Source organism: Fomitopsis serialis (genome assembly GCF_022376445.1).
Source record: "Fomitopsis serialis strain Sig1Antser10 chromosome Unknown B0H18scaffold_2, whole genome shotgun sequence".
Lineage (NCBI taxonomy): Eukaryota > Fungi > Basidiomycota > Agaricomycetes > Polyporales > Fomitopsidaceae > Fomitopsis > Fomitopsis serialis.
In genome coordinates, this window is record NW_025954962.1 from 843,592 (window position 1) to 869,958 (window position 26,367).

Below are 26,367 nucleotides of genomic sequence, written 5' to 3' on the forward strand. Positions count from 1 at the left end.
ATAATTGCCCGCCAGCCTCGCTTTGCGACGGGGAACACCTTGGCTCTTCCCCCGACACAGCACACGTCTGCTCGTCGGAAAGCTCACGCCTACCCCGACTATATGCCCTCCAAGCTCCCGCTCAGAGAACGCGCATGGGGGACGCGTTACGATAGCCTGGGGCCTTCGCCGCCCATATCACCACAGAAGCAAGCATTCCCGACGCCTGTTACAACGCCCATCAGCCGTCCCACTTCGGTGGACATCAACACTTCAGAACAGGAATTGCCCGCTGCTCACACTCCCTCCGCACACCGACATCCCGAGAAAATGCCACATGACGCGAGTGTCTTTGTCGGCAGGTAATGTCATTTTCCATTGTGCTGTCGTCGGTGCTGACTCTATCCGCAGTTTGCCATCCACAGTCGACATCCCAGAACTGACGCGGCTTTTGCGTGAACACCTGTCTCAGCACACTGAAGTAAAAAGCGTCAAAGTCGTGCGCGACCCTCACAAGAATGGCACATGCGCATTCGTACAATGTCAAGTAAGTCGTAGATGGAGGGCTAGTTGACTATATGCGCATCAATCAGACTCTGACGGAAGATATAGAATGCAGCCACGGCCGCTCGACTCATAGATGCTCTACGGACGCTCCCACCCCGACCATTCCTGGGCAGGATATTACGATATGAGCCGGCTCGAGCTACAAGGACGCTGCTTATCTCGTATCGGTGAGTTTTTTTTCTTTCTTTCTTCGTTTTCCCTCTTATACGCCTCCGCACGGAACGCGCATACAACCAATGACATATCGACATCTACATGTATATGGTCACGGTACTCATCATTATATGTCTCTTAGACAGCCTACCAAAGTCGTGAATGTCTCCAGCAGCCAGAACACGTCAGACCAAACGACTCACGAGGACCACGGTACCGCCGCATTCCCTACAGCTATGAGAGTTTACCAACCGAACAGCTCGAAGTACGTCCTCCCTGTGAATATATTGTCTTTATTCCGTTGAGCGAATGATTACCGCAGATTTCTCGAGATCGTCTACGACGACGAGGCGCGCCACTACAGCATTGATTCATTGACTCAAATCAGCAATGTCGATCTATCGCCTTTCAGCGGCGATGGTGTACTCATCGATCCCCTGCAGTTCGACGCTGAGGTGCTGTGCTATTCTCCTCTCCTATGTTGTCGTGAGCGTTAATCTGGCCGTAATAGAATATTCGTGAGATTGTGCTCGCCTTTGGTCCCATTGAGCATTTTGCGGCGTATGTCCCCTTGGCTACTGGTGAGTGACTGAAGTGAGACGGCGACACAGTGAATCACGCCATCTTTAGAGCTCAATCAAGGCAACGGTCACACAAGCGGGCAACTACTGTTCCCTCGCCCACATGATGGTCCGCGATCCGCGAGCATGGATCAAAATGTGTGGGAGGCCAAGTGGGAACACCGAAACGATTGCGTCAATGCTCTCATGGTTCGTCGATTGACCTACCTATCTCATTCTTTTCTAATGATGGACTTGCATCCCCATACCTTAGACGTTGCGTCGTGTACCATTCCTAAACGTCAGCTGGGCCCATCATGCGGACTCGGCCTTGGCACAGAACACCTATGCAAGAAGTCCTAGCCCCGCACTGAACACTCGTGACCGCCCCTCTTATGCACAAGCACAGTGCCATTCGACTGGTGGTCTAACGCCTACCCCGCACCAGCAACTCTGTGTGGAGACCTCATGCCTTCGTGTTGATGCGATGACCAAGAGACAGGTGCACACTATAACACGCGCTGCGCCTCTTCCGGAGGACGTCACACCGACCGCGAAGCCGTGGTCTCTTGCACATGACGCACCTCAGACTTCGCTTCTCGGCTATAATGAAACTGTGCAGAAGGCCGATTCTTACAGCGTTCCTAACGACGGTGCAAAGAGCCTGAAGTGGAGCGACTCCGATTTCCCCCCTCTCGATGTCCCGGAAGGAGATGGTCGTACTAGAAAGCGCGGCGAGAGCTCACGCCTTTCGTGGAACGGTGGTCGACTGCCTTCCAATGGACACGATCTACCGGCGTCACCTGCATCCTCTCTGTCCGTGAACCCATCGACAACACCCGTCAGATCGCGCTCGCATTCTGGCATTCCTACTGAAGCATCCCCCCTTCGTCGACTTGACCCCGCGGAACCGCATTCGAAACGTACATCCAATGAGAATCCCATCCAGATGTCTCCGGATCGTTACGCTGCGCCTCACACACCGAGGTCAGGTCAATTTCCCATTCCCTCGAGTGTACGTCAAGGCGAGGGTGCCTCAGGACATTCCTTCAGTCACGATAGAGACTTGCAGCACAGCTTCGAGCACACGGATACTCCCAGACGACCCGCTTCGCTAGGTGGCCATGGTCAGGAATGGTTCGCCAGTGACAAGCCTCGTGTCGACCCAACCACAGTCTTCGTCGGCGGGCTGGACGTCTACAATGACGACGTGTGGGACGAATCGCATCTCACGGCTATTTTCGCACAGTATGGCCGAATAGAAAACATTCAGGTTGTTCGACCCCGTAAGTCGTCTTCATACCCGGCTCGTCATGCGATTTAACCCGTTTGCATTAGTCAGTAAGAAGTCTGCATTTGCATTCATCAAGTTCAGCGACACGGAGGCCGCGGCAAAGGCCGTGCAGGAGGAGGTCAGTCTCTCTTCAAGGCAGGTATACGGACCTTGTCTCATCACCATTCGTGCAGCATAATCGCGTTCATAGTGGCCGTCAGATTCGCGTTCAGCTAAGGGATCATAATCCACGCCAGCACAGTCCGTGGCGACAGCCGCTCGGCAGAGGTAGTTTAATGCCGGGGCTCAACCCATCGCCACTCCGCGCCGACGGATACCGAGACCCAAACTACCCTCGTAATGACTCAATGACAGAGAGTCCTGGATCGAGAGCGTCTGCTGGTTTTGCTAATCAAGAGCCTGCAAGGCTTAATGTCAAGACGCGAACACCCTTCACATCTCCGGGTCGCTTCAGCAGGGCAGATGCTGGAGAGGAGTCTCCTCGAAAGCCCTCTCGGCTCGGCGATCGAGTTTCGGAATCCAACATCTCCTCCCTATCTTCTACTACGACCAGGGTTTCATTACCTGCCCCTGCGCCAGCGTATGATCATCAATCTCGACAGACTGCGGCCGCCACGCCTTCCACTTCCGTAAGCTCTGTGGGGCCATCTGCCTCCGTATCTGGGGCAGCGCAACCATTCGCCCTACCGAGCGTCGGTTACTTCGCTCCCCCTTGGGTGCATGCTTATCCTCCTCCTTATCCGTACCCAGTCCCTTACATGCACGTCCCGACATATGCACCAGCTATGCCTCCCTCGCATCCTCAGCAGTCTCATCACACCGTAACAGACGCCCCAGGTTCAACGACTTCCCAGCATGCATGGTCACCAGCGAACGAGTCGCAGAGGGTACGTCATCATCGCGGTAGACAAATGACGCAGTCTAACATTGTCATCTTAGCCGCTAATTCCCTTCATGTCGTATCCGCCCGTGCCTGCGTACAACGACCAAACTCAATCGCAGTCAGCCCAGCCGTATCCTTTCCAGTCACACCAGCAGCCTCCGCTACGACCTACGGGTTTCATACAAGGACAACATGGCATGCTGATTCCCGTCTATCAGCCCGAAGCTCTCCACCAGTACATGTCGAGTACGGATCAGACTCAACCAACTAGTCAAGGGCCCGCACCCCCGCCTCACACGTCAACATGGCCGCAACATGCGCAGTATCCCTTCGCTCCTTATCACGCCCCATGCAACATACGGGTCCACGGTCCTCCCAGCACTCGCAGTCGTACTCGCAGAAAGCCTGGGTGCATACCCCACACGACCTATCTGCATACAACGGGCCGCCGTATCACCACGGTCCACTGCTCCTGCCACCTTCTGCGTCTATGAGTAGCATGCCTTCGTTCGACGGCACTAATCCTGTTCCTTTCCCCGGCAATATGCGGCATGTGCATCGTAACGGTGGCATCTCGTCTCCTAGACGCAGTCATCGACGAGACCATGCACATGCAAGTCCATTTCCCAACCAGCGTGCGTAGGAGCGTTGTAGCCCTCGTCGTCAAATTGCAATCATGCAGTATAGGTATCGTCGCACTCACACTTCCTCGATCGCACGCCATGTCGGACTCGATGACTTCATTGCCTTTCACTGTAGCACCTGCACCTTTCGTCGCCTCCCTAATTGTACCATAGTCCCGGGCCAGTACCCTGCGTGATAATAGAGCGTGCAGTGTTATCTCGCGAACAAGGAGAAATACTGCGAGGCATCCGCGTCAGCTTGGGGCACACGGGTATGTGGCGGCGATGGCACTAGGCCGAACGCTGAACGTGGTTAACGGAGATCGTAGCAGACGCAGCAGCAGTATTAGGCCCTGAAACAGACTATATCGGGATCTTGTGAAGTCAAACGGGGAACATCGCTGTCTGCTGTCAGCCCTACTGCGGGCGCGACTCAAATGACAGTCGCCGACACAGCCTTGATCATGTATAGGTCTGGATTTTGGACTGACCTGTGTCCGTTGCAGTCGTTCCCCGCCGAACGACCTTGCAAACGAAGGACGTGCCATGGCGCTGCCAGTGCAACCGGATACTATCCCACTGGTGATCGTCGAAGGCTTCTTCTGCAGCGCCGGCGCGTTTGTATGGGGTAACTTCCACGAACATTCGAACCATGCCTGCCGCGCAGGCAGAAGAAGGGATAGGAGAGTCATCTTTGCGCGGTCAGTACATACCATCATGAACTTGAAGCTGCGATGAACCTGCTAACAGAGAGTGCTACACAGAGTCGGTCCGGTGAGCTCGCTTCATGATCGAGCTTGTGAGTTATACTACTCCCTGGTTGGAGGAACAGGTCAATTGAGTGGACACGGGATATATGCATCCGCACTTACCGCTCATTGAACAGTCGACTACGGGGACAAACATGCTCGATTACATGGGCACAAACGCTTTGGTCGGACGCATGACAGAGGGCTATATCCGGAGTGGTCGAAGCAAAGACCGCTTCATTTTCTGGGGCATTCCATGGTAAGTAACCGGGAGAACTTTACGCTTAGCTCTCTGACCGAATATCGGGTAGGGTGGGCCGACGATATTGAAGTTACAATGGCTCCTCAAGACCGGCTTCTTCGGTGTTGAGCAGTGCCCTAACATGGTTCTATCTGTGAACGCGAGTAAGTATGGGGATTGGGTGGGCACAGTCGATATGTTTACTTACTGCGACTAGTATCATCCCCATTTAGAGGCACACAGCTGGTATACCTTTTAGGCGAAGACGCGGAGGACGCACCTGCAGTCCGGCGCTTTTCCATGGGCTCCGTGCTCGCCGGCTGCGTCCATATACTAGCATATCTAGCTCCCATCCTACCTGCGGGGTTGGACATGCACGCACATTCGCGCTCGTTGTCATTCAATGAATCCTCTTTCTCGGTCACACTAAGGCAGCTGTGGCGAAGCGACTGGGCGGAGACCGAGGATGCGGCGCCGTTCGACGTCACGTTTCAAGCAGCCCGCCGGAGAGAATCCCAGCTGGAAGGCGCGGTGAATCCAGGGACCTATTACAGAAGCTACGTCGCTTCCATGGTGAGGAATCCTGGCGACTCTGCTATCCGCTCGCTAAACATGACTGTCATAGACCGAAGGGTGCCGGCGAGGCTCACCGTACGTACCATTGCGCCACTTACTTACCGTACCATTCCTATACTTGTCCTCATGGGCAATGAACCTTTGCGACCGTTCTCTGCTGGGGCCTTTACAGCAGGATACCACGGGTAGGGTCACCGACGGACTCGGCCAGGAAGGCTGCGTCGAAAGCATGTTCACGGCGAACGACGGCGTCGTCCCCGTCTTCTCCCAATGGCACCCGTTCGACTGCAGGTAAGAGAAGCCACCCTCCGTTATGTTATGAAGTCACTTCCGCTACACGGGCATGAGTAATTGATTACCTGTCTTTCGCAGCGAGACAAAGTGCAGGCACGACGCGTACCCGCTCGACCATAGCCGAAGAAATGCGGACAGGCCTCGCGGCGCCAGAGAGACCGCGCCGCTGCACGAGGACCCAGAGAATGGCGTCTGGCATGTGTACCACATAGAAGCCGCCCACCACGTCTCGCTCGTGCCGTTCTGGGTGGGGACGTCGAGGCAGAAAGCGTTCTGGAGGGACCTTGGTAGCTGGTTGTGTGCGATCGATGCCAAGCGTAGTGTAACGCAACCGTGAAATCAACGGACAGTCTAGTACAATCTGTGGGTGGTGTGTGTAAGCGTCGATACAAGGATTATCTGCAACTCACCTGCCGTGCCTAGCCGAGACGACCACTGTCTTGATAAAGCGGAGCCGAGACTAGCTTGTACGTCACGCAGAGCAGAAAGGAACACTCGGACAGAGATAGGGACCAGGAACCAGAACGAAGTGGATTCAAGGGGAATTTCTACGGCGGAACATCCGGAGAGACTCGTACGGATACATGTATGTACAACACGACCCGCACGGGGCGGTGTCTACGAGAACGAGGGAAGGCAGGGTCGGGGATCGATGGGGTATGCACGAGTGTCCGAGCTGATGACCAAGATGACCAATGTACAGTGGGCGCGGCGGCACGCCGCCGGGGGTATGGACAGATAACATATCGATGTACAGGTGTACAGCATGGACAGATGGGGCATGTCGGGGTCATGAAAGGCATAAAGTTGCGTCGGACGCGGTCGATTAAGGCGTGACTGGGACTAGGCAAATGCACAGTAGTGTTCAGCGGCAAAACTAGATGGTACACTGAGGTGCGCGTCAGGCCGTTGCTGTCAGGGTTGACGAGGGACGCGTACCATTCACACAATATCACTCAAGGCTTCTTGCCCGTGAAGTAGGATAAGCAGACACTGCCTACACCCTTGATGTAGACCCGCGCTTGCAGACGACAGACCTAACATCCCAACACCGGTCAGTGCTAATTCCGAGGGGATTTGAATAGCACATACCGTGTCAGCTACCTCGGCTTTCCGGAAGTCGACGTATAGGTTCCCATTGAGCTCGCGCGAAATTGAGTTGACTTCGCCGAATGACTGATGCCAGCAGTCAATATGCGAATCATCGATCATACTGACCTGTTTGACTTACCTCGCACCACTTCTTGACAGCTTCATATCGCTTTTCGTCCCCGGAGGGATACCGCTGATAATCAGTTTCCGTTTACGCTTGTGCCTCGGGCTCGCGATCGCAGCTGACATGCTGCCGAAACTGGGCGTGTTCGCGGATGGTATCTTGAGGGAGAGGGGTATCCGGATGCTGTTGGACTTGTCGCGGTCGCGAGCAAGGACCTTCTCAGAGTCTGGCGGGTCGTTCATGTGGGATGCGTCGGTAGGCAGTGACCAGAGGGAAGGAGAGGAAACAGTAAGGACGGAAGGAGACTGGATGCGGGCAGAGCCAAAGGGCAACTTCCGCGGCGTGCTCGGCGTTTCAAGGGACGTCCTACCGCCGTTTGACGTGGCAGATGAGCGTGTCGCGGTGGATGAGAGACTGGGACGAGACCGGGGTTCGTCATTCGGTCCTTCCGCGACGGTGGCGACGGGTTCCATTACGGGGGGACGCTTGAATCTCCATGTGGGCGGCGATTTAAGCCAGGAAGACGCCTGTTCAGTTGGTTGTGGATCCGTGCGTTCGGACCACGAGGGCGCGTACGAAGTCGACAAGCCCGAGGTATATGTACGTGCAGCGCTAGAGTCGCCTCTCGTACGTGCAGACGCTGAGGAAGGCGCCGATCCCTGGTTTGCCGAGATTTCAGAGGAGATAGAGGGGCGTCTGGCACCGAACGAGATGTGAAAGTTGCGTAGAGGGGACGGGGACGGGAACCTGCGCTGACCCGAGTGCAGGGGAGACCCCTTGCGAGGGGTGGAAGGTGGCGAAGGACGCGGCGTAACGTCCGGAGAGCGCGCAGACGCCTGCGGAGAACGGTCAGTGGGTCTGCCGTCGTGATCACGTGATGGCGTACGCACCGCGGACGCGTTCCGCGACAGGCGAAAGGCATCGTTCGCCACGACGTAGCTGTCGGCCGTTAGGCGATCGTCCAGCTCGTGCCTCATCAGCGGGACACCACTGGACTGCGAGTACGCAAGGTAAGGGAGAGGCTTCGTCCTGGTGGGCGCAAGGTCGTCATCGGTGGTGGTATGCACGATGCGATGTTGCTCGCTCAACCAAGCCTCGATGCGGCTCGAGCGGCGTCGGATGTGGGCGACAGCAGGGCGGCTCATAGTGACGGGGGAATCGTTGACTGGGCCTGCCCCCGTTGCCTGGACGCTTATGCTAGACGACGGGGACAGCGGCGGTTCATCGTAAGTTGCTGTGGTTCAAACGCTGTCAGCTCCTAGAATGTGGACGCGCTGGCCATGGGAGACTCACCGGAGTAATACATGTAGGGGGGATTCATCGTATCCCGATACTTACAAGCTTGGGGACTCGGGGCGTCTGATATGTATGGGCGGGCCGTGCGCGAGGAGAGGGCGTGGATCATCGATGGGTCGTGCCAGTCGTAAAGAAATGGTCGAGCGAAGGTCGTTCAGCCGTACAAAGTCATGAGAGAGGCAGAACGTTGCGCGAAGCGGGGGGGAGAGTGGCGGGGATCAAGCGAGCTCTGCGGCTGCAGGTCGCGATAAATGCCGAATATACTTAGTCGAACACGCCCTCGAACACGCCGCACGACTCGCCCAGTCCCGTGTCTCATCCTGACGTTTCGGGCTAAAACGTGGTCGACACCCGCCAAGAGGCAGTGTTCCCATCGATATCTTCCGCGTCTCGCTCCCCTCCACCGTCCACCGAACCTTCTGTCCACCACCGCGAGGCTCAGTCTTCGCCCACCATGCACGTCCCACGTCCGCCTCGGTCGTAGATCCCCAACAACGTGCCCGTTACTGCGATCATGCTCTTCCTCGGCATCCCTCGGCGACGTTGCCGCTCGGCGGTCCTCGTTGCAAGAAGCAGCTCAACATTGTTCCTCTTCCATAGCAGCCACCGACTCCCTCCGTGTGTAACCCACGCTGGCATTACTGTAGCAAAAATTCCCAGAAAGCCCTGAAAACGCCCGCCATGACACTAATACTTAGTATAGCCGCCTTCTACCCTGACCGGCGCCGAGACTCCCGAGCGTTTCCACTGTCGTTTGCATGAAATAATACATGTCTGAGCTTCAGTGTCACTGTCAAGGAGACCGCTTCTGGGCATCATGCAATCATACCACTGCAACCCTGTCGACGACAGCGCAGCAGGCCTGAGACTGTCGCTGCTCGCATCGGGCATATCGTGTCCAACAACCCTAATATGACGTTGGTACTGGACCCGGAGGCCGAGACAGCATCCGACAGTAGCGGGGGATGTTCACGAGAAAGTCGGCGATTGTTGAGATGTTCGTTTGTTCAGAGCCAGTCTGCTGGTAGAATTCAGATACGAACAACATGTGTAGGCTTGCATGGTGGCCCATCTGTGCATGGAAGACCCTGGCGTCGACACACGTCTTACTTGTGTCTTACCTCTGTTTATCCCAATGCTTCCCACGGAAATCCATAGAGGCTCAACGCAACCTACACCGTCACCAATGACGTTGGGACCGGGGAAACCGAATAGTGGCAGGGATTCGCAGAGATGCTGCGAGGTAAACTAGAACTTCATCCGGACGAGATACAGTGCAAGATGGCTAAGGATACATCATCATCATATCAGAACACCTGAGAGATAAATTACGCATCAGCGGACCGAAACGACGTTAACGAGAGCAGACACACCTAGTGTGATGGGAGAACAACAGCTGCGACATATTGAATGTCACTCCCGCCCCTCCAGCGCTGATAGACCACCTACGGCCTTCTCGACAATGGCCCTGAACAGGGGGCGGTGGACGTCTTTTCATACCGCTCGAGCAGCCGGAACGAGTGTTGACTCCCGCCCTCGGCAAGCACCGCATGAGATGCCTGGTCGTCCGGATCCGCGGCGTCCAGCAGCGACACGAGCTCGGTGTCGACGGGGAGGCTGCCCAAAAATCGCAGCCCTTCACGCCGTGCCATCTCCTCGCCTCCTCCGGTGGAGAAGACGTTGCTGATCTCGCCGCAACACGGACAGACGTACCCGCTCATATTCTCGATGAGTCCGAGGACAGGGATGGAGGTCGCGCGTGTGAAGGAGAGGCACTTCATCGCGTCCAGAAGCGCGACGGCCTGCGGGGTCGTCACGATGACCGCAGAGATGCGCTGGCGGACAGGGGCCATGTGCTCGACAAGCGACAGATGCTCGTCGGACGTGCCTAGGGGGAAATTAGCCTCCGCTGGACCAGGGTAGATGGTGTCCACTGTCGACTCACCTGGCGGCGTGTCAATCACCAGGTAGTCGAGCTCCCCCCACCGCACGTCGCTCAGAAACTGGCGGATCATCGCGTTCTTCTTCGGGCCCCGCCACACCACCGAATCTTCTTTCCGCTTGAGCAGGAAGCCTACGCTCATGCACGCCAGCCGCGCCTCACTGCCGTCCGCGTAGACTGGCACCCATCCGTCGCTGCTCTGGTGCACCGAGTGTCCGTCCAGGCCGAGCATCCGCGGAATAGATGGTCCCGTGAGGTCGACATCGAGTATCCCGACGCGGGCGGTAGGTGAAGAGGCACGAAGGGAGAGCGCGAGCTGAGTCGAGACGGAGGACTTGCCGACCCCACCCTTGCCAGAACAACGATGATGATGTGCTTGACGAGCCGTAGCCGTCGTCCGACGGGCGTGTCCTCCGGCGAGGCCATGGTGGACGTCGGTGAGTGTAGTGAAGGCTAGGACATCTGAGCGTGAGTCAGCTCCGTGGCGAAGTCAAGTTGCATATTGCTTTTGTCGCGATCGAGCTGCTGACTGACGGTCGATCGGGGCGCCTGCACCACACTCCGAGAATGGAAACGAGCAGGAACGATTCTGTACGGAGGCAAAAGATAATGCACACGGCAGTCAAGCATGTGAAGAATGGAAACAAATGCAGTGTGATCGAATCCCGGTGTACAAATGATGTGTGCGTGTGTATTTACAATGTGCGAAGGGTACAAACTCGATCGCCTAAGTGAGCGTCACACCTTGAACAGCTCGGGCTTCATGTTCCTGAAGAGACATGAGCCTGAGTAGTTGACAGGACGTGGTTGTAGACTCACATTTTGCATAGCCGTGCCATCAGGCCGCCGAGCTGGATAAGTGTACCGACACCCTCCAGGATCCGCATATGTGTAAATCCAATCTCCTGCGGGTAGGCTGTGAGCACACGGATACCGAGGACTAACAATACTGTATACCTTGATATACTCCAATTCGTATATTCTGGTATTCTGAAGGCAGGTACAGTGAGTGGCCTAGAACAGAGAGTAAGGCGACTTCGTACTCACTCGTCGAACGTCTTCACGACTCGGAATACTGTGACGACGATGTCCACGGCGCTGTAGCCCTGATCCCATAGCTCGTTGAGCTTCTCCATCGCACCGTCGATGTTGCTCTTGAGGCACGCGCGAATGATGGTTTGAACGACGATTGGATGTGGCTGGTCACACACTTTGAACACATTATCGCCAGACACAAAGCCGAATCCGGAGTGTGTAGACTGGAGGTTGTTGATGGCTTGTCGCATGTCACCCTCTGAGGTGAAAATGAGAGCGGTCAGGCCATCGTCGTTGTACTTGACCTTCTCCATGTCGCAAATCTCCAGCAGACGCTTCAGTATTTCCGTGTCCTTCAGTTTGGCGTAGCGGAGAATGGCACATCGACTCTGAATGGGCTCGATAATCTTGTTTGACATGTTACATGCCAGAGCGAATCGTGTTGTGTTGGCGTAGATTTCCATCGTTCGCCGCAGTGCTTGTTGTGCACCAGGTGTCATACTATACGCGGCGTCGTATCAAGAGGCGAACGAAGGAAGCTTCGCCACTCACCTATCTGCCTCATCCAGAATGACGATCTTGTGTCTCCAGGTGGCAATGTAACCTTCTTCTGCGCGAAGCCTTTGATTTTGTTCCGGACGACGTCAATACCTCTGATTTTACGTAGTGCCCACTCTCATCGAGCGTACAGACTACTCACCTCTCATCTGATGCATTCAGCTCAAGACGCCCTCCTTATATGCATCCCCGAGAAGCTGGTGCGCCAGGCAATGTATGCTTGTCGTCTTCCCAATACCAGGCATTCCCTAAGACACCGCGTAAGTACACATTACATGCCTGCACAATCCATCACGCACCGAGATGATGATATGTGGCACGTTTCCATCCTTTGCTATGACTTTGAGACGCTCAATGGTCTCGCCGTTCCCGACGATGTCATCCAGGAGCTTCGGCCGGTATTTTTCCACCCAGGGCAGCTCATAAGGTGTGTCTGATGCATTCCCGTTTGCAGGTGCTTTTCCTTTTACTGTCGAGGATGCCATGACGAAGGACGCGTAGGAGGGAGAAGTGGACGAAGAGCCACGAAGAGTCGACGAAGACGCGTCGTGAGAGGGAACGCGTGACAAACGCGCTGGTGGCTGAAACGGCCCACGGTACGGGCGTTCCCGAGAGTCGGCGGCATGGTTCGCGCCATGCCACGACCGCTACCTTCACGGTGGCTACGACCCGGAGCCTCACTCACTACTGTGAGTAAACCCCCATTCTTTGGTCTGTTTGATTCTCATGTCTGTAATCAGGTCATAGAGCTCGAGCTCTCTCATTACAGACTGACCACCAGGGTTCAAGTGGGCTTCCCAAGCCACGACTCGACTACCGGGGCCTCACCGAAAATGTCGAATTCAAGTCTCATAATGCGTTCAATCGCAAAGCACAGCTGCCCGTCGGCGCACTGCGGAACGTTGCACGCCTTTACGAAGAGCAGACGAAGCTCTCGCAGAGCATCAATGCGAAGCGACATTCGCGGTCTACCATCGGCGACCGCATACGAGCGAGCGCATCCCAGCCCGAGCTCAAACAATCCCTGCTAGAAGAGGCGAAGAACTTGAAGACAGAGCTTGCAGACCTGGAGAGCACGCTCGAGGACGTGCAAAGTCGGCTGTTGTCTCTTGCGTTGGCCATTCCGAACGACACACATCCGGACGTCCCCATCGGGCCAGAGTCTGAGGCAAAGGTCCTCTCCCAGCATGGACCCCGCTTGTATCTGCGTCGGCGCAAGAGACCACGTCTCGATTGGCCGTGCTCTGAACCTTTTGGACCTTGAAGCAGGAGCTACCGTGACCGGGAGTTCGTGGTATTATCTGCTGAATGAAGGCGCCCTCCTCGAGCTCGCGCTCGTGAACTACGCCTCAGCTGGCGATCAGGCATGGCTTCAACCGGTGACTACGCCCGACGTGGTTCGCTCCGATATTGCCACCCGTTGCGGTTTCCAGCCTCGCGACCACGACGCGGACCCTCCAATCTCCCAGATGTACCACATAGCGCCGACTGTAGCTGCTCTGCTGGACAAACAAGACCACACCCAGAACTCGTACTTGCAGGTACGGCAGAGATCCTCTTGCAGGTCTCTTCGCGAACAAGATTCTACCGTCGACCAACCTGCCGCTAAAGGTGGTCGGCCTTGGACATGCGTTCCGGGCGGAAGCCGGTGCTAGAGGAGCGGACACGAGGGGCCTGTACAGGGTCCATCAGTTCACAAAACTTGAATTATTCGTGGTGTGTAACCAGGAGTCCAGCGAGGAGACGATGGAGCAGATGAGACGTCTGCAAGTAGAAATCTGCGAGGGTTTGGGCCTTTCATTCCGGTCAGTTCTCGAGGTGCTACCTCTTCGGATTTTACGGCTGACTGCGTACTCCTCCTTTGCTGCAGAGTGCTCGACATGCCTACAGAAGAGCTGGGTGCAAGCGCGTACCGCAAGTATGATATGGAAGCGTGGATGCCCGGTCGCGGCAGCTGGGGAGAGATCTCATCCATGTCGAACTGCACCGACTATCAAGCCCGCCGTCTGCACATCCGATATCGCCCACCTTCACCTCCCCCTTCCGCTGCATCGTCTGAGGACGCAGCAGGACATCCATCACCCACCAATGTGTTCGCGCATACGCTCAATGGCACGGCGGCTGCCGTCCCACGACTGATTGTCGCTTTACTGGAAAACGGTGCTCGGTTCGACGAGAAGGGCAATGTGATTGGTCTTGACCTCCCGGTCGCTTTGCGACCATTCTGGGTGGGCAAGGATGATGGGACCGTGATCCGATGGGTATGAAGGACACTTCCTGGTAGGCTAACGTACTGAAGTATAATGCTAACATTTTCCATCGTGCCGTTCGTTGTGCGATGTTCACCGCGCGAATGCGACTCATCTCCGAATACTATTTACTACTCACCGTAGGCGCTTCGAAGGGCTACCGACAGGTTCAGTAATGTCGACTTTGTGGCCAGCCAGACCCGGAGAGGTTACCGGACGCTACATCGGAGACTTCCTGGTCTATCGCGCACACAAAGTCCAGGCCAGCTTGAGGCCCATGCGCGCGCGAGCCTACGGGTTAACACAAGACGACCTCGAATGGTCTGTCTTCACACATGACCACATGTCGACAGAAATCTTAGGCTCAGAGACGGTCTTGACCAAGGTGAGATCCTGGCTAGAAGGGCAAATGGTATATCCAATGACTGCTCGACGTCATCATCCTCAGTCTCGTCTGCATTCTCCGCCACTCTGTGGGTCTGGTCTGGCGTACTGTACCGGCATCAACGGTATTCGACGCCTTTCGAGCGCATTCTTGTACCGACTACCTGGCGCGCGGTGGTTCGACGTAGGATCTGGAAGATTGGAATGTCACTTGTTTCTCCCCAAGCTCCGGCGCAAGGGCCTATATAAGATGCGTCGACGGAGGCACATATGCAAAATAACTGCTACGCACAAACTGACTTCGCGTTCATTCGAGCATACACCCCACAAACATGTCTCTTTCTCGTTTCTTTAACGACCCCTTCTTCTCGCTCTCGGACTTCGACCGTCGTTTCGACGATGCGTTCGCGCGTCGCGCGAATGGCGACAACCAAGTGGGCCAACAGCGAACCTTGCAGACCCTCATCCCGAGGTCTGTTATTACCCGATCTGACTTTGGGCGTGTGCTGACGCCGCCTCCAGGATGGACGTCCACGAGGACGAGAAGGTCAACCAAATTACCGCGTCGTTCGAGCTGCCCGGCCTAAAGAAGGAAGACGTCACCATCGACGTGCACGACAACGTGCTCACCGTATCTGGCGAGTCGAAGGTGTCGAGCGAGCGCGATGAGGACGGCTACGCCGTCCGCGAGCGACGCTATGGGAAGTTCAGCCGTGCCCTCCCTCTGCCGCAGGGCATCAAGGCAAGTACCACGCGTTTCTCGATGACCCTGCGGCTGACCATGCATGGCTGTAGCATGAGGATATCAAGGCAAAGATGGAGAATGGCGTCTTGACGGTCGCCTTCCCGAGGAGCACCCCGGAGCAGGCCCCGAAGAAGATTGCCATTGCTTGAAGCGATGTTGGCGGCAGTGAATGAATTACACCATCTGTATTATTGCATTTTTTGTATCAATTTACGTGTCCACTGCGCTGCACACCGCAGTGGTCGTGGCGCGGAAGCATTTAAATACATGTAAAATGTTGCAGTGTTTCGTTGCTTTGGCCGGATGGAGGGAAAGCGATTGCCGGGCAGGCGAGGACTGTGCATGTGCAGCGGAGCGGCGTCATTGGTAGGGGCGCATGATTGAGCGGCGACTATCATGGGAGGCGCAGGTGGTAGCTCCGTTCGGTGTTCGGTGCCTTGGATAGCTTCCCGCAGGGTCTTCTCGCCCTGCATCTCTCTCCCTCATCATGTCCGCCATTGCGCTTGCCAAGCAGGCATATACCGCTCTCAACAGAGAGAAGCCGCACGTACGTTCTCGCAACCCCTCGCGGGCTCTTCTTCCAATGCATCCTTTCCCAGTCGTCTATCACGAATTGGGTAGAGATCCTCACATCCACCAACTACGATGACGAAGCCTTCGATGGGTGCGATGTCCTCTAGCGGCCTTCCGAAACCTGTTTACTGACAGGAGAACAGCATACCTGAACTTGTCGATTCAATCAACATCCAGGCTACCGGGTAAGTTGTACCGGCCTCACAGGTCGCTTCGCGTGTAGCTCAAGGGCGGATAGACCGGCCGAAGCGTCCAGAGCAATACGGAAGAAACTGAAGCACGGAAACGCACATCAACAATATCGCGCTCTAGTCGTCAGTCGAGAGGTCTGTTGTAGTGGCGCGTGCGTTCATCCGTTTCCACAGATCTTGAAGGCACTGGTAGAGAATGGCGGGGACAAGTTACAAGTGCGTGTATCAGTTCTCCATCGCGTTGACGTCGTAAAGCGAACCATTGCGCTAGCATCGTTCGCCGACTCGCATCTCGTGGACGCGCTTAGGATGCTCACCACTGAGCCCACAACGGATGCCAAAGTCAAGAAGAAACTATCTACTGTTCTGCTATCATGGCACGCCCAGTTCAAGGACGACCCGTCCATGCAATACGTCGCGAACCTCTACAAGACCTGTGGTGTCAATCTGCCCGGGCAGCGAGCTCAGAAGCGTTCGTCCACGACATACGGTTCCGACTTCGCGGCTATGGACCTGAGTATGAGGCGGAAGAGCGCCAGCGGAGATTGGACAGAGAGCGAAGGGAGCAGGAGATGGAAGAGAGGGCCCGCGAGAAAGAACGCGAGAAGGAGAAGGAAAGGGAGGAGAAGCGCAAGAGGGAAGAGGAGAAGCTGAAGGCAAAGCAGGAGAAGGCACAGGGGAAGGCGAAGCGAAAGCAGGAGGAAGAGGCGAGGCGGCATGGCGTGAAAAGAAAGCCATTCAACTTCGAAGAGGTGCGCCCAGTCGGCAGTGCGCCTGGCCGTTAGACTGACTATCTCTGTAGGAGAAGCCCCAGGTCTGACTGCTATTGCCGGAGCGTCCCAAGCATCGATCAATTTGGTCAATGCCATTACAGTGAGGAGATACACTACCCGGTCATCGCCATTTTCTAAAGCTAGCCCAGCTCGTCAATACGGAGACCGACAGCGTTCAGAGCAACGAGCGGGTGCAGGAGTGCCTTGGCAAGGCAAAGCTTGCTAGGAAGCAGATTGTTCGGTACGTTCAGGTGAGAGGACTGGTTATCAAAGTAGACGTTCAGTCCGTTCTGAGGGCACATGCATAGCTCGTAGAGAACGAGGACATGATCGGTACGCTCATCGAAGCGAACGATCGGATCATCGCCGCAATTGAGATGTACGATACTGTGCGTCATTCTCACCTCGCCCCGCACCTCCTTGCGCTAAATCTCTGGTAGCTCTCCAAACCTGTCGTGACGGAACAGGACGTCCAGAACGTGCAGGAAGGCCTCGCCGCAGTCAAGATCAAGGACTCCGAGCTCGGCCGACTGCAAGAGAAGCAGCGGGCTGCCGTACAGCGTTCCCTCGGGCGGTCCGGTTCGAACATCGCTATCAGGGGCGCGAACGGCGAGACGGGTCAGTCCTACATACGCGATCTGCAGGATCTGAGCTTCGGCCCCTGGGCGCCGAGCAGAGGTGCGTAATTTGCAAATGCCAATCAGTCGATACGGGGCTAACGCAAACGATTAGCAACCTCCCCCCCCGATCCGCCCGTCAGCGGCGCAGCGCACCTCTTCGGACGAGGACGAAGGCTTTGGCCGCCGTGGATCGCTTTCGGACTACAGCGACTATGTGTCCTCTGATGAGGGGACTCATAATCGCCCCTCCCTTCTCGTGCGCGCGGTTACACGGCTGCGCCGGACACTAAGGAGGGATACCAGAAGAAACCACTCGCCGAGCCAGAAGATCCCTTCGCAGATCCCTTCGCCGACTAACGTCTGCGTGTGGAGTCCAGACAGTTGAGAGGATGAGTTCAAGAGGAAACGTAGTTGCGGCGCGTTGTAGGCTCGGTAGAGGCAGTATCCCATGTCAGACTTGCTTTCCTAGTGTATTTGTTCGTCTTCTGTATCGCTCAGTGCAGGATCACCCATGTATCGTACAGACATATTCGACTTGTTGCTATATTGACTTACTTACCCTTGTAAAGGTCGCCTGAACCTTGACACTGACCGCATTCTAGGTTCGACACAACCCCTCACGTGGCCGTGTGGAGGGTCTTGGTATGAGACTAGACCGCATTCAACAGTGACACTCGACAGGCATCGGGAAACAAATGCACTGAATCCACCCCGCTGAACCGAGCAAAGAGAAATAGTACACCCTCACTTCTTACGCTCGATCCTCCACTTGTACACTCTCGGTTTCCATGTCTTCTCGTCCACTTTCTTGGGTCGTCTCTCAGCCGCATCGTCGTCCTCCGCATCGTCATCCTCGTCATCTTCCACTTTCTCGACTCCTCGGAGCTTCCGCGCTGCACCCTTCCCCATGATCAGCTTCTGCATCTCTAGCTCCCTCTCTGCGTAGCGCAATTGTCTGTCTCGGAAAAGACGTGCTGAGAGCTCCTTGAGTAATCGTGTCCGGTTTTCCTGCAGGGCAGGTCAGAGCCAGCTAGATGCGAACAATGGTCAAGGCGTACCGCTGCCACTTCCTTGCGCTCTTCCTCTGCAGTCCCATCCACCCCCACATCCTGTGCTACTGACTTTCTGCGTTTCATTTTACTGTTGCTCTTCTCTGGAGGGGCTTTCCAGCCGAGGTCTACGTCCTCTTGTGTGGCGTCGTCCATGCGGACGTCGTCCTCTTTCGGCCGTTGTCTACGAGGCATAGAGGCATATTCCCGAGCTGGTACCCCTTAGCACGGGACTTGGAAGGAAGAGAACAGCGGATAATCACCTTCTTCAGCGTCCTCTGCGAAGAGGATGTGGTTCTTCTTGCGGCCCTCATTCGACTTCCGCTGCTTCCCAGACGGAGCCGAGAGCACTCCAGCTTCTCTCAGCACCCCCAGCTCTTCCTCGTTCAGTTCATCGGCGTCCCCGTCCTCCTCAGCGTCAGGGCTCCGCTTGAGGAGGTCTGCAAGTGCAGTCAACTGATTCTTGAGCTTCTCGATTTTCTACGACGAATACTGTGAGCACGAGTGCACGAGCGATGCGGTATCATCCACACTTACCTTCAACCCCGCCGTCCGCATCGTCCGCAAGTAATTCTCGTCTTGTGTCTTCAGCACCTTCACAATATCCACAGGCAGCGCCTCATTGCCTCTATCCTGCATATGCACGCCCCCCTACATCGACGACAATAGCTCTCAGTCTGCAAAACCCCCGACGCAACATAAGAACGACGCACCCTCGTCTGCTGCCTGTTCATCGCAAAATAGAACTCATCCTTGTTGCGATCTGCCGCCTTCTGGCGCAGGCGGGTGATCCTGTCCTTCTTGGAGTGGTAGTCCCGCGCACGCAGCACATAGTCCTTGTGCTTCTCAAGGATGCCAAATTTTGCGCGGTGTGCAAGTTGGGAACGCTCCTTATGGTTCCGTCGGTGCAGCGAGTTGCGGAGGGACGACATGACTGTGTAGTCTTGGGATGAGCCGAGGTGGAAGCAGAGGATTGGCACCAGCGAGCTGTGGCGAAAAGACTCGGACAAGCGCGGTCCTTGGCTCGATCGAGATCCTCCATCTACTGAACGCCAGTCATGTGATGTCCAAATCAGCCCACCGGGAACTTGATCTTTTGGAGGGGTGGTGATAGGTACAAGGAGCACTGCGTACGGAAAAATGAAACTAATTATCGTAGGCACCAATAATTTTGGTGATCGAATGTCCTTTGGGTCCGTCCATCAGCGTGAGCAACAGACACTCGCGTATTACATGCCAGTTGGACCAGAGAAATGATACGGAAAGACATAACTTATCGTACGCTCGCATTCTGCACCGGCCAGGGTCAAGCGGCCCAAGCTCACGGCATCCCATTCATCCCATCCATACCAGCCTCCATAGCCGGGCCCATGTCATGCGGTGGGGGCGGCATCCCAGCCACGGGGCCCTCGAGGTACAGTCGAATCAGCACGCTCTCCAGCGCAGCGACTGACGCTGCCGGATAGCTGAACGTTCGCGTCTGCTCTCTGATGCTTCCAAAGAGGACACCCATCCTGTCCCAGCGCTCCTGTTCGAGGTCATGCTGCTGAGGGGGCATCCCAGGGGGCATGGGAGCAGGCATGGATATCGCGGACTGGAAGGAGGGATGGGAGAAGGGCCCTGCGGGTGGCGGAGGTGGTATGTGGTCAGGCGGCGTGGACGCTGACGACGGGCCGGCGACAGTGTTGGTAGGCTGTAAGCTGACCGTGGCTGTGGGTGGGCTGCTAGAGGATGCTCCCCCATCTGTGCCATCCTCATTTCGCGTCCGGGCTCGGGCCTGCTCTGCTTGCTGCCTTCGTCCGCGTTTTGTGAAGGGCAAATTGGGTGGCCCAATCTCGTGGGAGTGTTCCGAGATGTCTATGGTCCGACAGTCAGCATAGATGAAGATTGTAACACAACACATCCCCCACTCACACATTGCGCGCACCTCATCCGTATCGAAGTACGTCTTGTAGCTGATCGACGCCGGGCAGCCAATCCCCTCTAGCTACCTTATCCACCTCACACTGAGCCCGCCCTCCTCGCCCGCATCGCACAACCACGCACCTTTCTGCTCGGTACCTTCCTCACTCGGTCTGGGTACTTCTTCACGTACTTCTTCCTCCCGCTCCTCGAGTGCCGCGCGCACACCAACTTCGTGTGGTCCTTGAACCGTGGGGGGACCGCCTTGCTGGTATGCGTGTCCCCCTTCACGAACTCAATCACCTTCTCCTCCTCCTCGCGCTGCCTCCACTCCTGAAACGCCGTCATTGACACGAACACAAGCGTGTAACCATCGTCTGCGTCGCCCGAGCCATACGGGGCCTTCTTCGCGCTCCCACTGCCGCCCGACGACGGCACCTGGTCAGTCCCAAGTGCCTGGGATAGGGAAGACTCTGCATCGGAGGACCTCTCGGGGGAGAAACCAGCCTGGGGTGCGAGGGGCTGCAGCCGAAAGCTCTGGAAACTCATGGCTGGAGAGGGGGTGGGGAAGAGGGGCCGCTGGGTAGCCCTTGGTGGCTGCACACACTGGCAGGGTACAGATCCGTTCACGGCCACGCTCGGCCACGGCGCCCCAATCTGAATCTCCGCCACCTGTCACACACGGTCACGTATTTGTCACGCTCGAAGCCTATCATGACGCATACTTACGTATATGTAAAAGTAACTTGATTGCGGACGTCGCACAAAACGGCGGCCTGGCAGCATGCAACGAAATCATACATACTTATGCTGCCAGTACATATAGTGCACCCGTTACGAACGAGAGGCTTGGATAGCGGATGCCTGCATCAGGCGCGCAGAGGTAGTCTCGGACCAAGGCCGCCCAAACTTTCACCTTCACGATTTGCGTCGGGCAACTCGAACCAACACAAAGTGCGTACGTGCGCAGGAAACATCATTTGATAGTAAAGAGTGTAAAAACAGGTTGGCTCACATGTGCCGAGAGGCCGCCTCTCACAGATCAGCTTCATACCCTCCCATCCAATCATCCCATCCAACATTTGGGACATTCGCGTGCAGCCATTCTTTGTCTTCGGAGGCAAGCTCGCAGCAGTCGTCCACGAAGAGTGTTCTGACCGATGACACCACAAACTGGGGGTCTCCGAACTCCACAAATCCCGTAGCTTCATGCATTGCGCGCCGCGCCTCGAGCATCGCACGCAAGTCTGCGCTCCGGAACTGCGTGCACCCGGCGATCTTGAGCGTCTGGAGGTTGGGGCACAGCCAGATGGGAGCGGCCTCATCTTGCGGACCCGCCATGGGGTCGGGCGTGGTCTCCGCGAGCTTGCGGAGCACGTCCGTGGTCAAGCCATCGCAGTCTATGAACGACGCATCGCCGCATCATAGGTCGCTCGGCGGAGTGGCGAAGAGGCTCAAGAGCACCGTCGCAGTCTTGATATCTTCCAGCTTGGTGCGGTAGGTAGGCGGATGGGCAGTGCCTGGGGGCGTAGGAGTCAAGCACCGCGTGTACGAAGTGAATTCGGGGAAGGGGTGTCGAAGGAGCCGGCGGTATTCCGCTACCACGTCGCCGCCAATGTCGACGAAGTCGACATTCACGTGCCAGTATGGCGGGTGCATTGGGCGGATGGACGGTCCCGTGTAGGAGCAGTCGAGATGGAGGTTATTGAGCTCGAGACCGCACAGGCTCCTGCAAGTCAGGAGACATGCGAGGAGGTCGATCAGTGGGAAGGCCGTGTTGTGTGAATTGTAGTTGGTGATGGTGAGGAAGGCCAGCTGGGGCGGCATGGCCAGTGCAGGGTAGAGTTTGACGTACGACTCGTGGAAGTGGACACCACACATAGAGAGATTTTTGAGGGCGGGCGTGTCAAACCTGCCGGCTAGAGACGGGGCCGTTTCGGTGCTGCCGACCAAGTCGTCGACTACGCTGTCAAGACAGAGTGTTTCCAACCTCTTCGCGCGTCCTACGAGGTCAACGCGAGGGCGCGGGAGCGAGCTAGACTGCAGGAGCCTCATGCACAGCGTCCGCCATCGCCTGATGGAGGGTAGAAGTACTTTGATGACGGCTTGCACCTGAGCCTTCTCCGTAGGATCATTCTAGACAGGTCAAACCTCCGCAGGATGTAGATGTGAAGGGGACGGCCACGCGACCAGTCGAGGTATTCTTGGACGCGACGCAACGGCGTAGGGTCCCTGCCAATCCAAATGACGAAGCGTGTCCAATACCTAGATACGCCTGACATAGCCCGTCGCCAGAGGGGAGAGACAGAGGCGATGCATTCTGGGAAGGGATGCTGGGGGTTCAGGTCAGCGTAGGGAGGCCAGGGTGTAAGGCAAATGTCGATCAAAAAAATTTCCCGGGTATGTCCTTGGCCGCTCTATGTCTTTAAGGGCATGTCGGAAGATGAGGAGGAGGATTTCGGGAGGAAGATCAGAGATGGTGGTGCAAGCCTCTCGAACAACGCTACCAACGCCGACTGGAGGCACGTAGGGGTCGTCACTGGACTTTCCATTGTACATAGATTGCCCGGAGTACATGACGACGGTGACCGTAGCTTTCACTGGACACATGGGTCATGTATCACCATGAATAATAGACATACATAAGTAACTCACCAGCGGATTTGATGCTTCTCCCACGACCGCCAGTGTTGCGATGCGTCGGATGCAATAGTGCAGAGTCTAAGTTGCGGCAAACTCGAACGTCGCAGCTAAGGCAGTAAGCAGTAATCTGATCACGGGGTAGATTCGACCCCTCACGTCGTGGGGAGCTTGGCAGTTGTCCTGGTAGGACGCACCGACGCAGTCCGGGCTGGGCAAACCGATCCCCGGCAGCAACCATACCCAGAGTCGCAAACATTGATAAAAACTCCACCCAATCCATTTGACGCACCCATTCAGAAGCCAACTGACTTCCTCCAGAGTACACCAAAAAGAAAAGAGCGAGTAGAAATCCCCCGACGACGCAAGCCAATACTGCAGTAGCAAGGTCATCGCGCCTCCAGGTTGCAAGCAGAGCCTAGAGGCAAGGGCGGCAAAAATTAGATACTGACGCCGGCCGGGATCTCGGCCACCTAAGGAGTCGATGCGGGCCTTCGGGTCCATGTTTACTTCGACCGCTTGGGTGAGTATCTGGGACCACGTTAGAACATCCTATGTATGCAGGAAAATTGTTAGAAGAATTTATTGACCACTGGGTCGAAGGTAGTAAGCACTTTCGTGACAAGAATCCTGGGAACCAGATTGACTACGAAGTCGGCCATGCAGCCAGAGCTGGCCCGCTACAAGGCTTAATATTATCCGAATCAGCATATATGTACTCCAGAATGTCAATAGATATATTCCCAGTAATTCAGCAGCTGTTCAGCCCGAGATACAAGCACAATGGCTGAATACTGTCGATGGGTTGAGAATATGCACTCGGCACTTACCATATATGGACAGCATCGTACAGACTGATTTTTTCTACCTTCAGTTCGTACTGTATTGGCTTGAGGTGGTGTATATACATTGTACAGATGGATAGCTCGACCCTAGTATTTTTTTCGTGGCTAGAGGACAGGTTGCAGTAGACTAGGAGTGCGATGACCGACTGCCTAGGGTGGCCGAGATCCTGGCCGGCGTCAGTAACCAATAATGGAGGCGGTGCCTCCATAATAGTGGTTAAACTATTAAGAACAGATACTACACTTGATCTAAGCCAAAAGGCCAGAGTGGTGAAGATTCAGAACGTCTGTCCACCGCTTATATACCCGCGCGCATCCTGCGCACGGACCAGGTGGCTACGGCGTTGTGAGTACATATTTGGTCGGTGTACAAACGTGCAGAAATCATTAACTTACTACAGTAACTAAGTAAGGACCATTTACACAGTAGATGACGATTCTACGGGACAGCGATAGGCTGTATTGAGTGCGTTGTATCAACACCGAGAGCGCGCTCACGTTCCCCGGCTGGTTGACTTCACTTTCACTAGGACAGCCCGCGCGTTTGTCAAAAATGCTGAGGACCTCGCACACTCTGTAGCCTCCCTCATTGGTAGCTTCAAGTTGTCTCATCGAATTAGCGCAGCAAAGCACGTATAGTCTGTCGTTAGAATGTACGAGGTCGAGTTGGCAGGAGGTAGCATGTAGTATATGCGGATAGATGTCCAGCGAATGCATTATGGAAAGCGTCCGAGTATGAATGATATGCGTAGGTCCGTATCGATGATCAAGTGAGATCCCCCTGAGCCTGGAGGCAGGTACTCATACAATGTTCAGCACGCCGAACAACAACCCGCCTGCTACCGCCGCAACGGCGGACAGGTGCGCTGCTGTGATCTTGAAGCCGATCGCGCCGGCATTGCTGGAGGATGTGCTTGTACCGCTGCTGGATACTGGCGTAGCAATGTTCGAGGGGGTATAAGTGACACCGTTGGCAGTCGCGGCGACTTCAAATACGGAGCCGCCGCCATACTCGTAGAACTGCGATATAAACAGTGAGTATAGGTGCTCCTAGGGTCAGAACGGAAGACTTACATCCACAAGCATGAAGTTGGGGTTTCTGCTATACTCCCCGGCACACTCTGTAACCTGCGCGCCCAGAGACCCCGTGCCATTCGCCGCATTGGTCTTGGGGGCGTCGGACTTGTCAGGAACCAGGACGCCTAGGTAGTCCTTGTCCAAAAAGTGGTTGATCAGGTACATCTGCTCGGCGGAGTTACCCGACGTCCGGTTTACGTTGCAGTCGAAATCCGTCGTAGTCACGTCGTATGAGGTCTCCCAGATGTTGCTGAACTCTGGACGGGTGGTTAGTACTGGAAGAAATCATGTCATCAGGGGTGGGGCGTACCGTCGATCAAGTATGGAACGCTGGTGAAGTCAGCCTGCGTGGTCAGAAAGACGACCAAGCGAGTGCCTTTGTCGATGAGGTCCCCAAGCGTAGGCCATGCGGTGTAGGTCAGGCTGGCTGATGAAGGCGCGTACGCCATGGTGTCCAGCCCGACTGCTTTGAAGACCTTGTCGTATTCAGCGGGAGAGAAGTTGTCGTAGGAGTTCACGATGAGAAGGGATACGACTGTGAGGTGCAAGCGACATAAGGCACTTGACTTGTGATAAGCATAGTCTGTTCTTACCTTCATTGGTGTTGTCATCCATCCAGCTCTTGACTGTAGTGAGTGACCGTATGAGCAGTCAGTTTGCTTGAGAGCAATATGGACATACCGCTCTGCAGATAGTTTTGCAGAGTACCGCCGTCGAGAAGCACCTGCAGTGAGTGGTCGGTCAGTATTGCAACGCATACAATGAAAGGTGGACGTACACATGAGGTGTGACAGAGCTGAATCGTGCCGCTCTCGTTGTGTGTCTGCATCTGGAGCATGCGGACACCATCCTCGAGCTGCTGCGTGACTAGGACCGAGCTCATTCAGCCCGTCGATCGGAATGCGAGCAGCAGTTAAACGCACCATTGACGTCCTGGTTTGCGGCAACTTGAAAGCCATCAGCCACATCTGACGCAAGAGAAAAGAGACCACTCACCGTTCACGCTCGAGACAGAGTACGAATCGTGCGCTCCGACGAAGGTCACATTGCCGAAGGAGCGGTCACATAGCTAAGCACGTAAGACGAGGTCTACGATGCGATGAATGGTCAACGTACCTCTGAGTGGCCATTGCATGTGGATGCGCGTCGGACGGCGGTGGCATGGACGAGGGCCGAGGAGAGAAGGAGGGCGACAACGACCCGCGTTAGGCGACCGACGGAGAGGCGCATGGCGGTCAGAAACGAGGGTAGGGCGGGCAGACCTGGCGCGCTGGCGGAAGGGACGCGGGTAGATAAGTAGGAAGGAGAGGATTGGGAGAGAAGGTCAGGAAACAAAATGAGACACCGCCCGTC

At 55.8% G+C, this 26,367-nt stretch overlaps 12 protein-coding genes across 12 annotated transcripts; 5 read left to right on the top strand and 7 right to left on the bottom strand.

Moving 5' to 3' along the window:
- Positions 1-102: 102 nt before the first annotated feature.
- B0H18DRAFT_1206194 (uncharacterized protein) lies at positions 103-4,426 on the top strand (the record flags this gene model as incomplete). Its single annotated transcript, XM_048036163.1, has 12 exons — positions 103-341; positions 391-526; positions 592-713; positions 842-964; positions 1,022-1,154; positions 1,211-1,280; positions 1,330-1,469; positions 1,534-2,545; positions 2,598-2,671; positions 2,727-3,440; positions 3,493-4,331; positions 4,392-4,426. 11 exons carry the CDS (start codon positions 103-105, stop codon positions 3,928-3,930), a joined length of 3,201 nt encoding a protein of 1,066 aa, XP_047900412.1. The 3' UTR covers positions 3,931-4,331; positions 4,392-4,426.
- Positions 4,427-4,514: 88 nt separating this feature from the next.
- B0H18DRAFT_194000 (uncharacterized protein) lies at positions 4,515-6,392 on the top strand. The gene is made up of 8 exons (XM_048037047.1): positions 4,515-4,760; positions 4,824-4,891; positions 4,946-5,067; positions 5,120-5,213; positions 5,267-5,622; positions 5,675-5,916; positions 5,998-6,282; positions 6,343-6,392. Exons 1-7 carry the CDS (start codon positions 4,606-4,608, stop codon positions 6,254-6,256), a joined length of 1,296 nt encoding a protein of 431 aa, XP_047900413.1. The 5' UTR covers positions 4,515-4,605; the 3' UTR covers positions 6,257-6,282; positions 6,343-6,392.
- Positions 6,393-6,875: 483 nt separating this feature from the next.
- Positions 6,876-8,456, bottom strand: B0H18DRAFT_1113180 (uncharacterized protein; the record flags this gene model as incomplete). Its single annotated transcript, XM_048032909.1, has 6 exons — positions 6,876-6,956; positions 7,012-7,095; positions 7,151-7,170; positions 7,227-7,971; positions 8,026-8,369; positions 8,429-8,456. 6 exons carry the CDS (start codon positions 8,454-8,456, stop codon positions 6,876-6,878), a joined length of 1,302 nt encoding a protein of 433 aa, XP_047900414.1.
- Positions 8,457-9,504: 1,048 nt separating this feature from the next.
- B0H18DRAFT_970088 (P-loop containing nucleoside triphosphate hydrolase protein) lies at positions 9,505-10,940 on the bottom strand. The gene is made up of 5 exons (XM_048043669.1): positions 10,755-10,940; positions 10,377-10,722; positions 9,920-10,319; positions 9,805-9,899; positions 9,505-9,747 (listed from the first exon to the last, which is right to left on the bottom strand). Exons 1-4 carry the CDS (start codon positions 10,797-10,799, stop codon positions 9,845-9,847), a joined length of 846 nt encoding a protein of 281 aa, XP_047900415.1. The 5' UTR covers positions 10,800-10,940; the 3' UTR covers positions 9,505-9,747; positions 9,805-9,844.
- Positions 10,941-11,013: 73 nt separating this feature from the next.
- On the bottom strand, positions 11,014-12,520 carry B0H18DRAFT_970090 (P-loop containing nucleoside triphosphate hydrolase protein). Its single transcript, XM_048043670.1, has 8 exons — positions 12,266-12,520; positions 12,109-12,128; positions 12,013-12,061; positions 11,961-11,986; positions 11,421-11,909; positions 11,341-11,363; positions 11,193-11,289; positions 11,014-11,142 (listed from the first exon to the last, which is right to left on the bottom strand). The coding sequence occupies exons 1-8, from the start codon at positions 12,449-12,451 to the stop codon at positions 11,112-11,114; spliced, it is 921 nt and encodes a 306-aa protein (XP_047900416.1). The 5' UTR covers positions 12,452-12,520; the 3' UTR covers positions 11,014-11,111.
- A 65-nt stretch (positions 12,521-12,585) lies between these two features.
- B0H18DRAFT_970093 (seryl-tRNA synthetase) lies at positions 12,586-14,705 on the top strand. The gene is given in 6 exon segments (XM_048043671.1): positions 12,586-12,659; positions 12,707-13,166; positions 13,186-13,437; positions 13,461-13,507; positions 13,531-13,771; positions 13,837-14,705. The coding sequence occupies 6 exon segments, from the start codon at positions 12,590-12,592 to the stop codon at positions 14,231-14,233; spliced, it is 1,467 nt and encodes a 488-aa protein (XP_047900417.1). The 5' UTR covers positions 12,586-12,589; the 3' UTR covers positions 14,234-14,705.
- Positions 14,706-14,931: 226 nt separating this feature from the next.
- Positions 14,932-15,493, top strand: B0H18DRAFT_1113184 (HSP20-like chaperone; the record flags this gene model as incomplete). Its single annotated transcript, XM_048032910.1, has 3 exons — positions 14,932-15,071; positions 15,122-15,281; positions 15,395-15,493. 3 exons carry the CDS (start codon positions 14,932-14,934, stop codon positions 15,491-15,493), a joined length of 399 nt encoding a protein of 132 aa, XP_047900418.1.
- Positions 15,494-15,831: 338 nt separating this feature from the next.
- Positions 15,832-17,726, top strand: B0H18DRAFT_1113185 (uncharacterized protein; the record flags this gene model as incomplete). The annotated part of the gene is made up of 11 exons (XM_048032911.1): positions 15,832-15,891; positions 15,944-16,008; positions 16,061-16,102; positions 16,156-16,231; positions 16,283-16,580; positions 16,640-16,876; positions 16,911-16,981; positions 17,031-17,132; positions 17,190-17,270; positions 17,322-17,559; positions 17,614-17,726. The coding sequence occupies 11 exons, from the start codon at positions 15,832-15,834 to the stop codon at positions 17,724-17,726; spliced, it is 1,383 nt and encodes a 460-aa protein (XP_047900419.1).
- A 344-nt stretch (positions 17,727-18,070) lies between these two features.
- B0H18DRAFT_970104 (u3 small nucleolar RNA-associated protein 11) lies at positions 18,071-19,553 on the bottom strand. Its single transcript, XM_048043672.1, has 6 exons — positions 19,264-19,553; positions 19,088-19,201; positions 18,814-19,030; positions 18,560-18,762; positions 18,153-18,509; positions 18,071-18,088 (listed from the first exon to the last, which is right to left on the bottom strand). The coding sequence occupies exons 1-5, from the start codon at positions 19,480-19,482 to the stop codon at positions 18,246-18,248; spliced, it is 1,017 nt and encodes a 338-aa protein (XP_047900420.1). The 5' UTR covers positions 19,483-19,553; the 3' UTR covers positions 18,071-18,088; positions 18,153-18,245.
- B0H18DRAFT_970107 (uncharacterized protein) lies at positions 19,554-21,078 on the bottom strand. The gene is made up of 3 exons (XM_048043673.1): positions 20,597-21,078; positions 20,465-20,537; positions 19,554-20,407 (listed from the first exon to the last, which is right to left on the bottom strand). Exons 1-3 carry the CDS (start codon positions 20,999-21,001, stop codon positions 19,872-19,874), a joined length of 1,014 nt encoding a protein of 337 aa, XP_047900421.1. The 5' UTR covers positions 21,002-21,078; the 3' UTR covers positions 19,554-19,871.
- Positions 21,079-21,099: 21 nt separating this feature from the next.
- Positions 21,100-23,168, bottom strand: B0H18DRAFT_970110 (uncharacterized protein). The gene is made up of 6 exons (XM_048043674.1): positions 23,108-23,168; positions 22,595-23,052; positions 21,917-22,526; positions 21,468-21,817; positions 21,182-21,390; positions 21,100-21,124 (listed from the first exon to the last, which is right to left on the bottom strand). Exons 2-4 carry the CDS (start codon positions 22,732-22,734, stop codon positions 21,488-21,490), a joined length of 1,080 nt encoding a protein of 359 aa, XP_047900422.1. The 5' UTR covers positions 22,735-23,052; positions 23,108-23,168; the 3' UTR covers positions 21,100-21,124; positions 21,182-21,390; positions 21,468-21,487.
- A 1,123-nt stretch (positions 23,169-24,291) lies between these two features.
- On the bottom strand, positions 24,292-26,350 carry B0H18DRAFT_970111 (PLC-like phosphodiesterase). The gene is made up of 9 exons (XM_048043675.1): positions 26,131-26,350; positions 26,011-26,083; positions 25,938-25,961; positions 25,793-25,881; positions 25,696-25,738; positions 25,608-25,640; positions 25,325-25,549; positions 25,012-25,271; positions 24,292-24,957 (listed from the first exon to the last, which is right to left on the bottom strand). The coding sequence occupies exons 1-9, from the start codon at positions 26,242-26,244 to the stop codon at positions 24,739-24,741; spliced, it is 1,080 nt and encodes a 359-aa protein (XP_047900423.1). The 5' UTR covers positions 26,245-26,350; the 3' UTR covers positions 24,292-24,738.
- Positions 26,351-26,367: the final 17 nt, after the last annotated feature.

Bases quoted from the DNA above. Each gene is read 5' to 3' on its own strand.
- B0H18DRAFT_194000 (XM_048037047.1), top strand. From the start codon at position 4,606: ATGGCGCTGCCAGTGCAACCGGATACTATCCCACTGGTGATCGTCGAA. The intron at 4,761-4,823 runs GTCAGTACATAC...AGTGCTACACAG, and splicing joins AGGAGAGTCATCTTTGCGCG to AGTCGGTCCGGTGAGCTCGC. The intron at 5,623-5,674 runs GTGAGGAATCCT...TGACTGTCATAG, and splicing joins GAAGCTACGTCGCTTCCATG to ACCGAAGGGTGCCGGCGAGG.
- B0H18DRAFT_970088 (XM_048043669.1), bottom strand. From the start codon at position 10,799: ATGGCCTCGCCGGAGGACACGCCCGTCGGACGACGGCTACGGCTC. The intron at 10,723-10,754 runs GTCAAGCACATC...TGTTCTGGCAAG, and splicing joins TCGGACGACGGCTACGGCTC to GGTGGGGTCGGCAAGTCCTC. The intron at 10,320-10,376 runs GTGAGTCGACAG...ATTTCCCCCTAG, and splicing joins GGTGATTGACACGCCGCCAG to GCACGTCCGACGAGCATCTG.
- B0H18DRAFT_970090 (XM_048043670.1), bottom strand. From the start codon at position 12,451: ATGGCATCCTCGACAGTAAAAGGAAAAGCACCTGCAAACGGGAATGCA. The intron at 12,129-12,265 runs GTGCGTGATGGA...GGGCGTCTTGAG, and splicing joins TGCCACATATCATCATCTCG to CTGAATGCATCAGATGAGAG. The intron at 11,364-11,420 runs GTGAGTACGAAG...ACCTGCCTTCAG, and splicing joins GTCGTGAAGACGTTCGACGA to AATACCAGAATATACGAATT.
- B0H18DRAFT_970093 (XM_048043671.1), top strand. From the start codon at position 12,590: ATGGTTCGCGCCATGCCACGACCGCTACCTTCACGGTGGCTACGACCC. The intron at 12,660-12,706 runs GTAAACCCCCAT...GTCTGTAATCAG, and splicing joins AGCCTCACTCACTACTGTGA to GTCATAGAGCTCGAGCTCTC. The intron at 13,772-13,836 runs GTCAGTTCTCGA...CCTTTGCTGCAG, and splicing joins GGTTTGGGCCTTTCATTCCG to AGTGCTCGACATGCCTACAG.
- B0H18DRAFT_970104 (XM_048043672.1), bottom strand. From the start codon at position 19,482: ATGTCGTCCCTCCGCAACTCGCTGCACCGACGGAACCATAAGGAGCGT. The intron at 19,031-19,087 runs GTAAGTGTGGAT...TATTCGTCGTAG, and splicing joins TGCGGACGGCGGGGTTGAAG to AAAATCGAGAAGCTCAAGAA. The intron at 18,763-18,813 runs GTGATTATCCGC...AAGGGGTACCAG, and splicing joins CGCAGAGGACGCTGAAGAAG to CTCGGGAATATGCCTCTATG.
- B0H18DRAFT_970107 (XM_048043673.1), bottom strand. From the start codon at position 21,001: ATGAGTTTCCAGAGCTTTCGGCTGCAGCCCCTCGCACCCCAGGCTGGT. The intron at 20,538-20,596 runs GTGCGTGGTTGT...TGGATAAGGTAG, and splicing joins GGAAGGTACCGAGCAGAAAG to CTAGAGGGGATTGGCTGCCC. The intron at 20,408-20,464 runs GTGAGTGGGGGA...GTCGGACCATAG, and splicing joins GGATGAGGTGCGCGCAATGT to ACATCTCGGAACACTCCCAC.
- B0H18DRAFT_970110 (XM_048043674.1), bottom strand. From the start codon at position 22,734: ATGTCAGGCGTATCTAGGTATTGGACACGCTTCGTCATTTGGATTGGC. The intron at 22,527-22,594 runs GTCTAGAATGAT...ACCCTCCATCAG, and splicing joins ATCCTGCGGAGGTTTGACCT to GCGATGGCGGACGCTGTGCA. The intron at 21,818-21,916 runs GTGCTCTTGAGC...GTGCTCCGCAAG, and splicing joins AAGATATCAAGACTGCGACG to CTCGCGGAGACCACGCCCGA.
- B0H18DRAFT_970111 (XM_048043675.1), bottom strand. From the start codon at position 26,244: ATGCGCCTCTCCGTCGGTCGCCTAACGCGGGTCGTTGTCGCCCTCCTT. The intron at 25,882-25,937 runs GTGCGTTTAACT...GCTCGGTCCTAG, and splicing joins CGCAAACCAGGACGTCAATG to TCACGCAGCAGCTCGAGGAT. The intron at 25,739-25,792 runs GTACGTCCACCT...CACTCACTGCAG, and splicing joins AGCTCTGTCACACCTCATGT to GTGCTTCTCGACGGCGGTAC.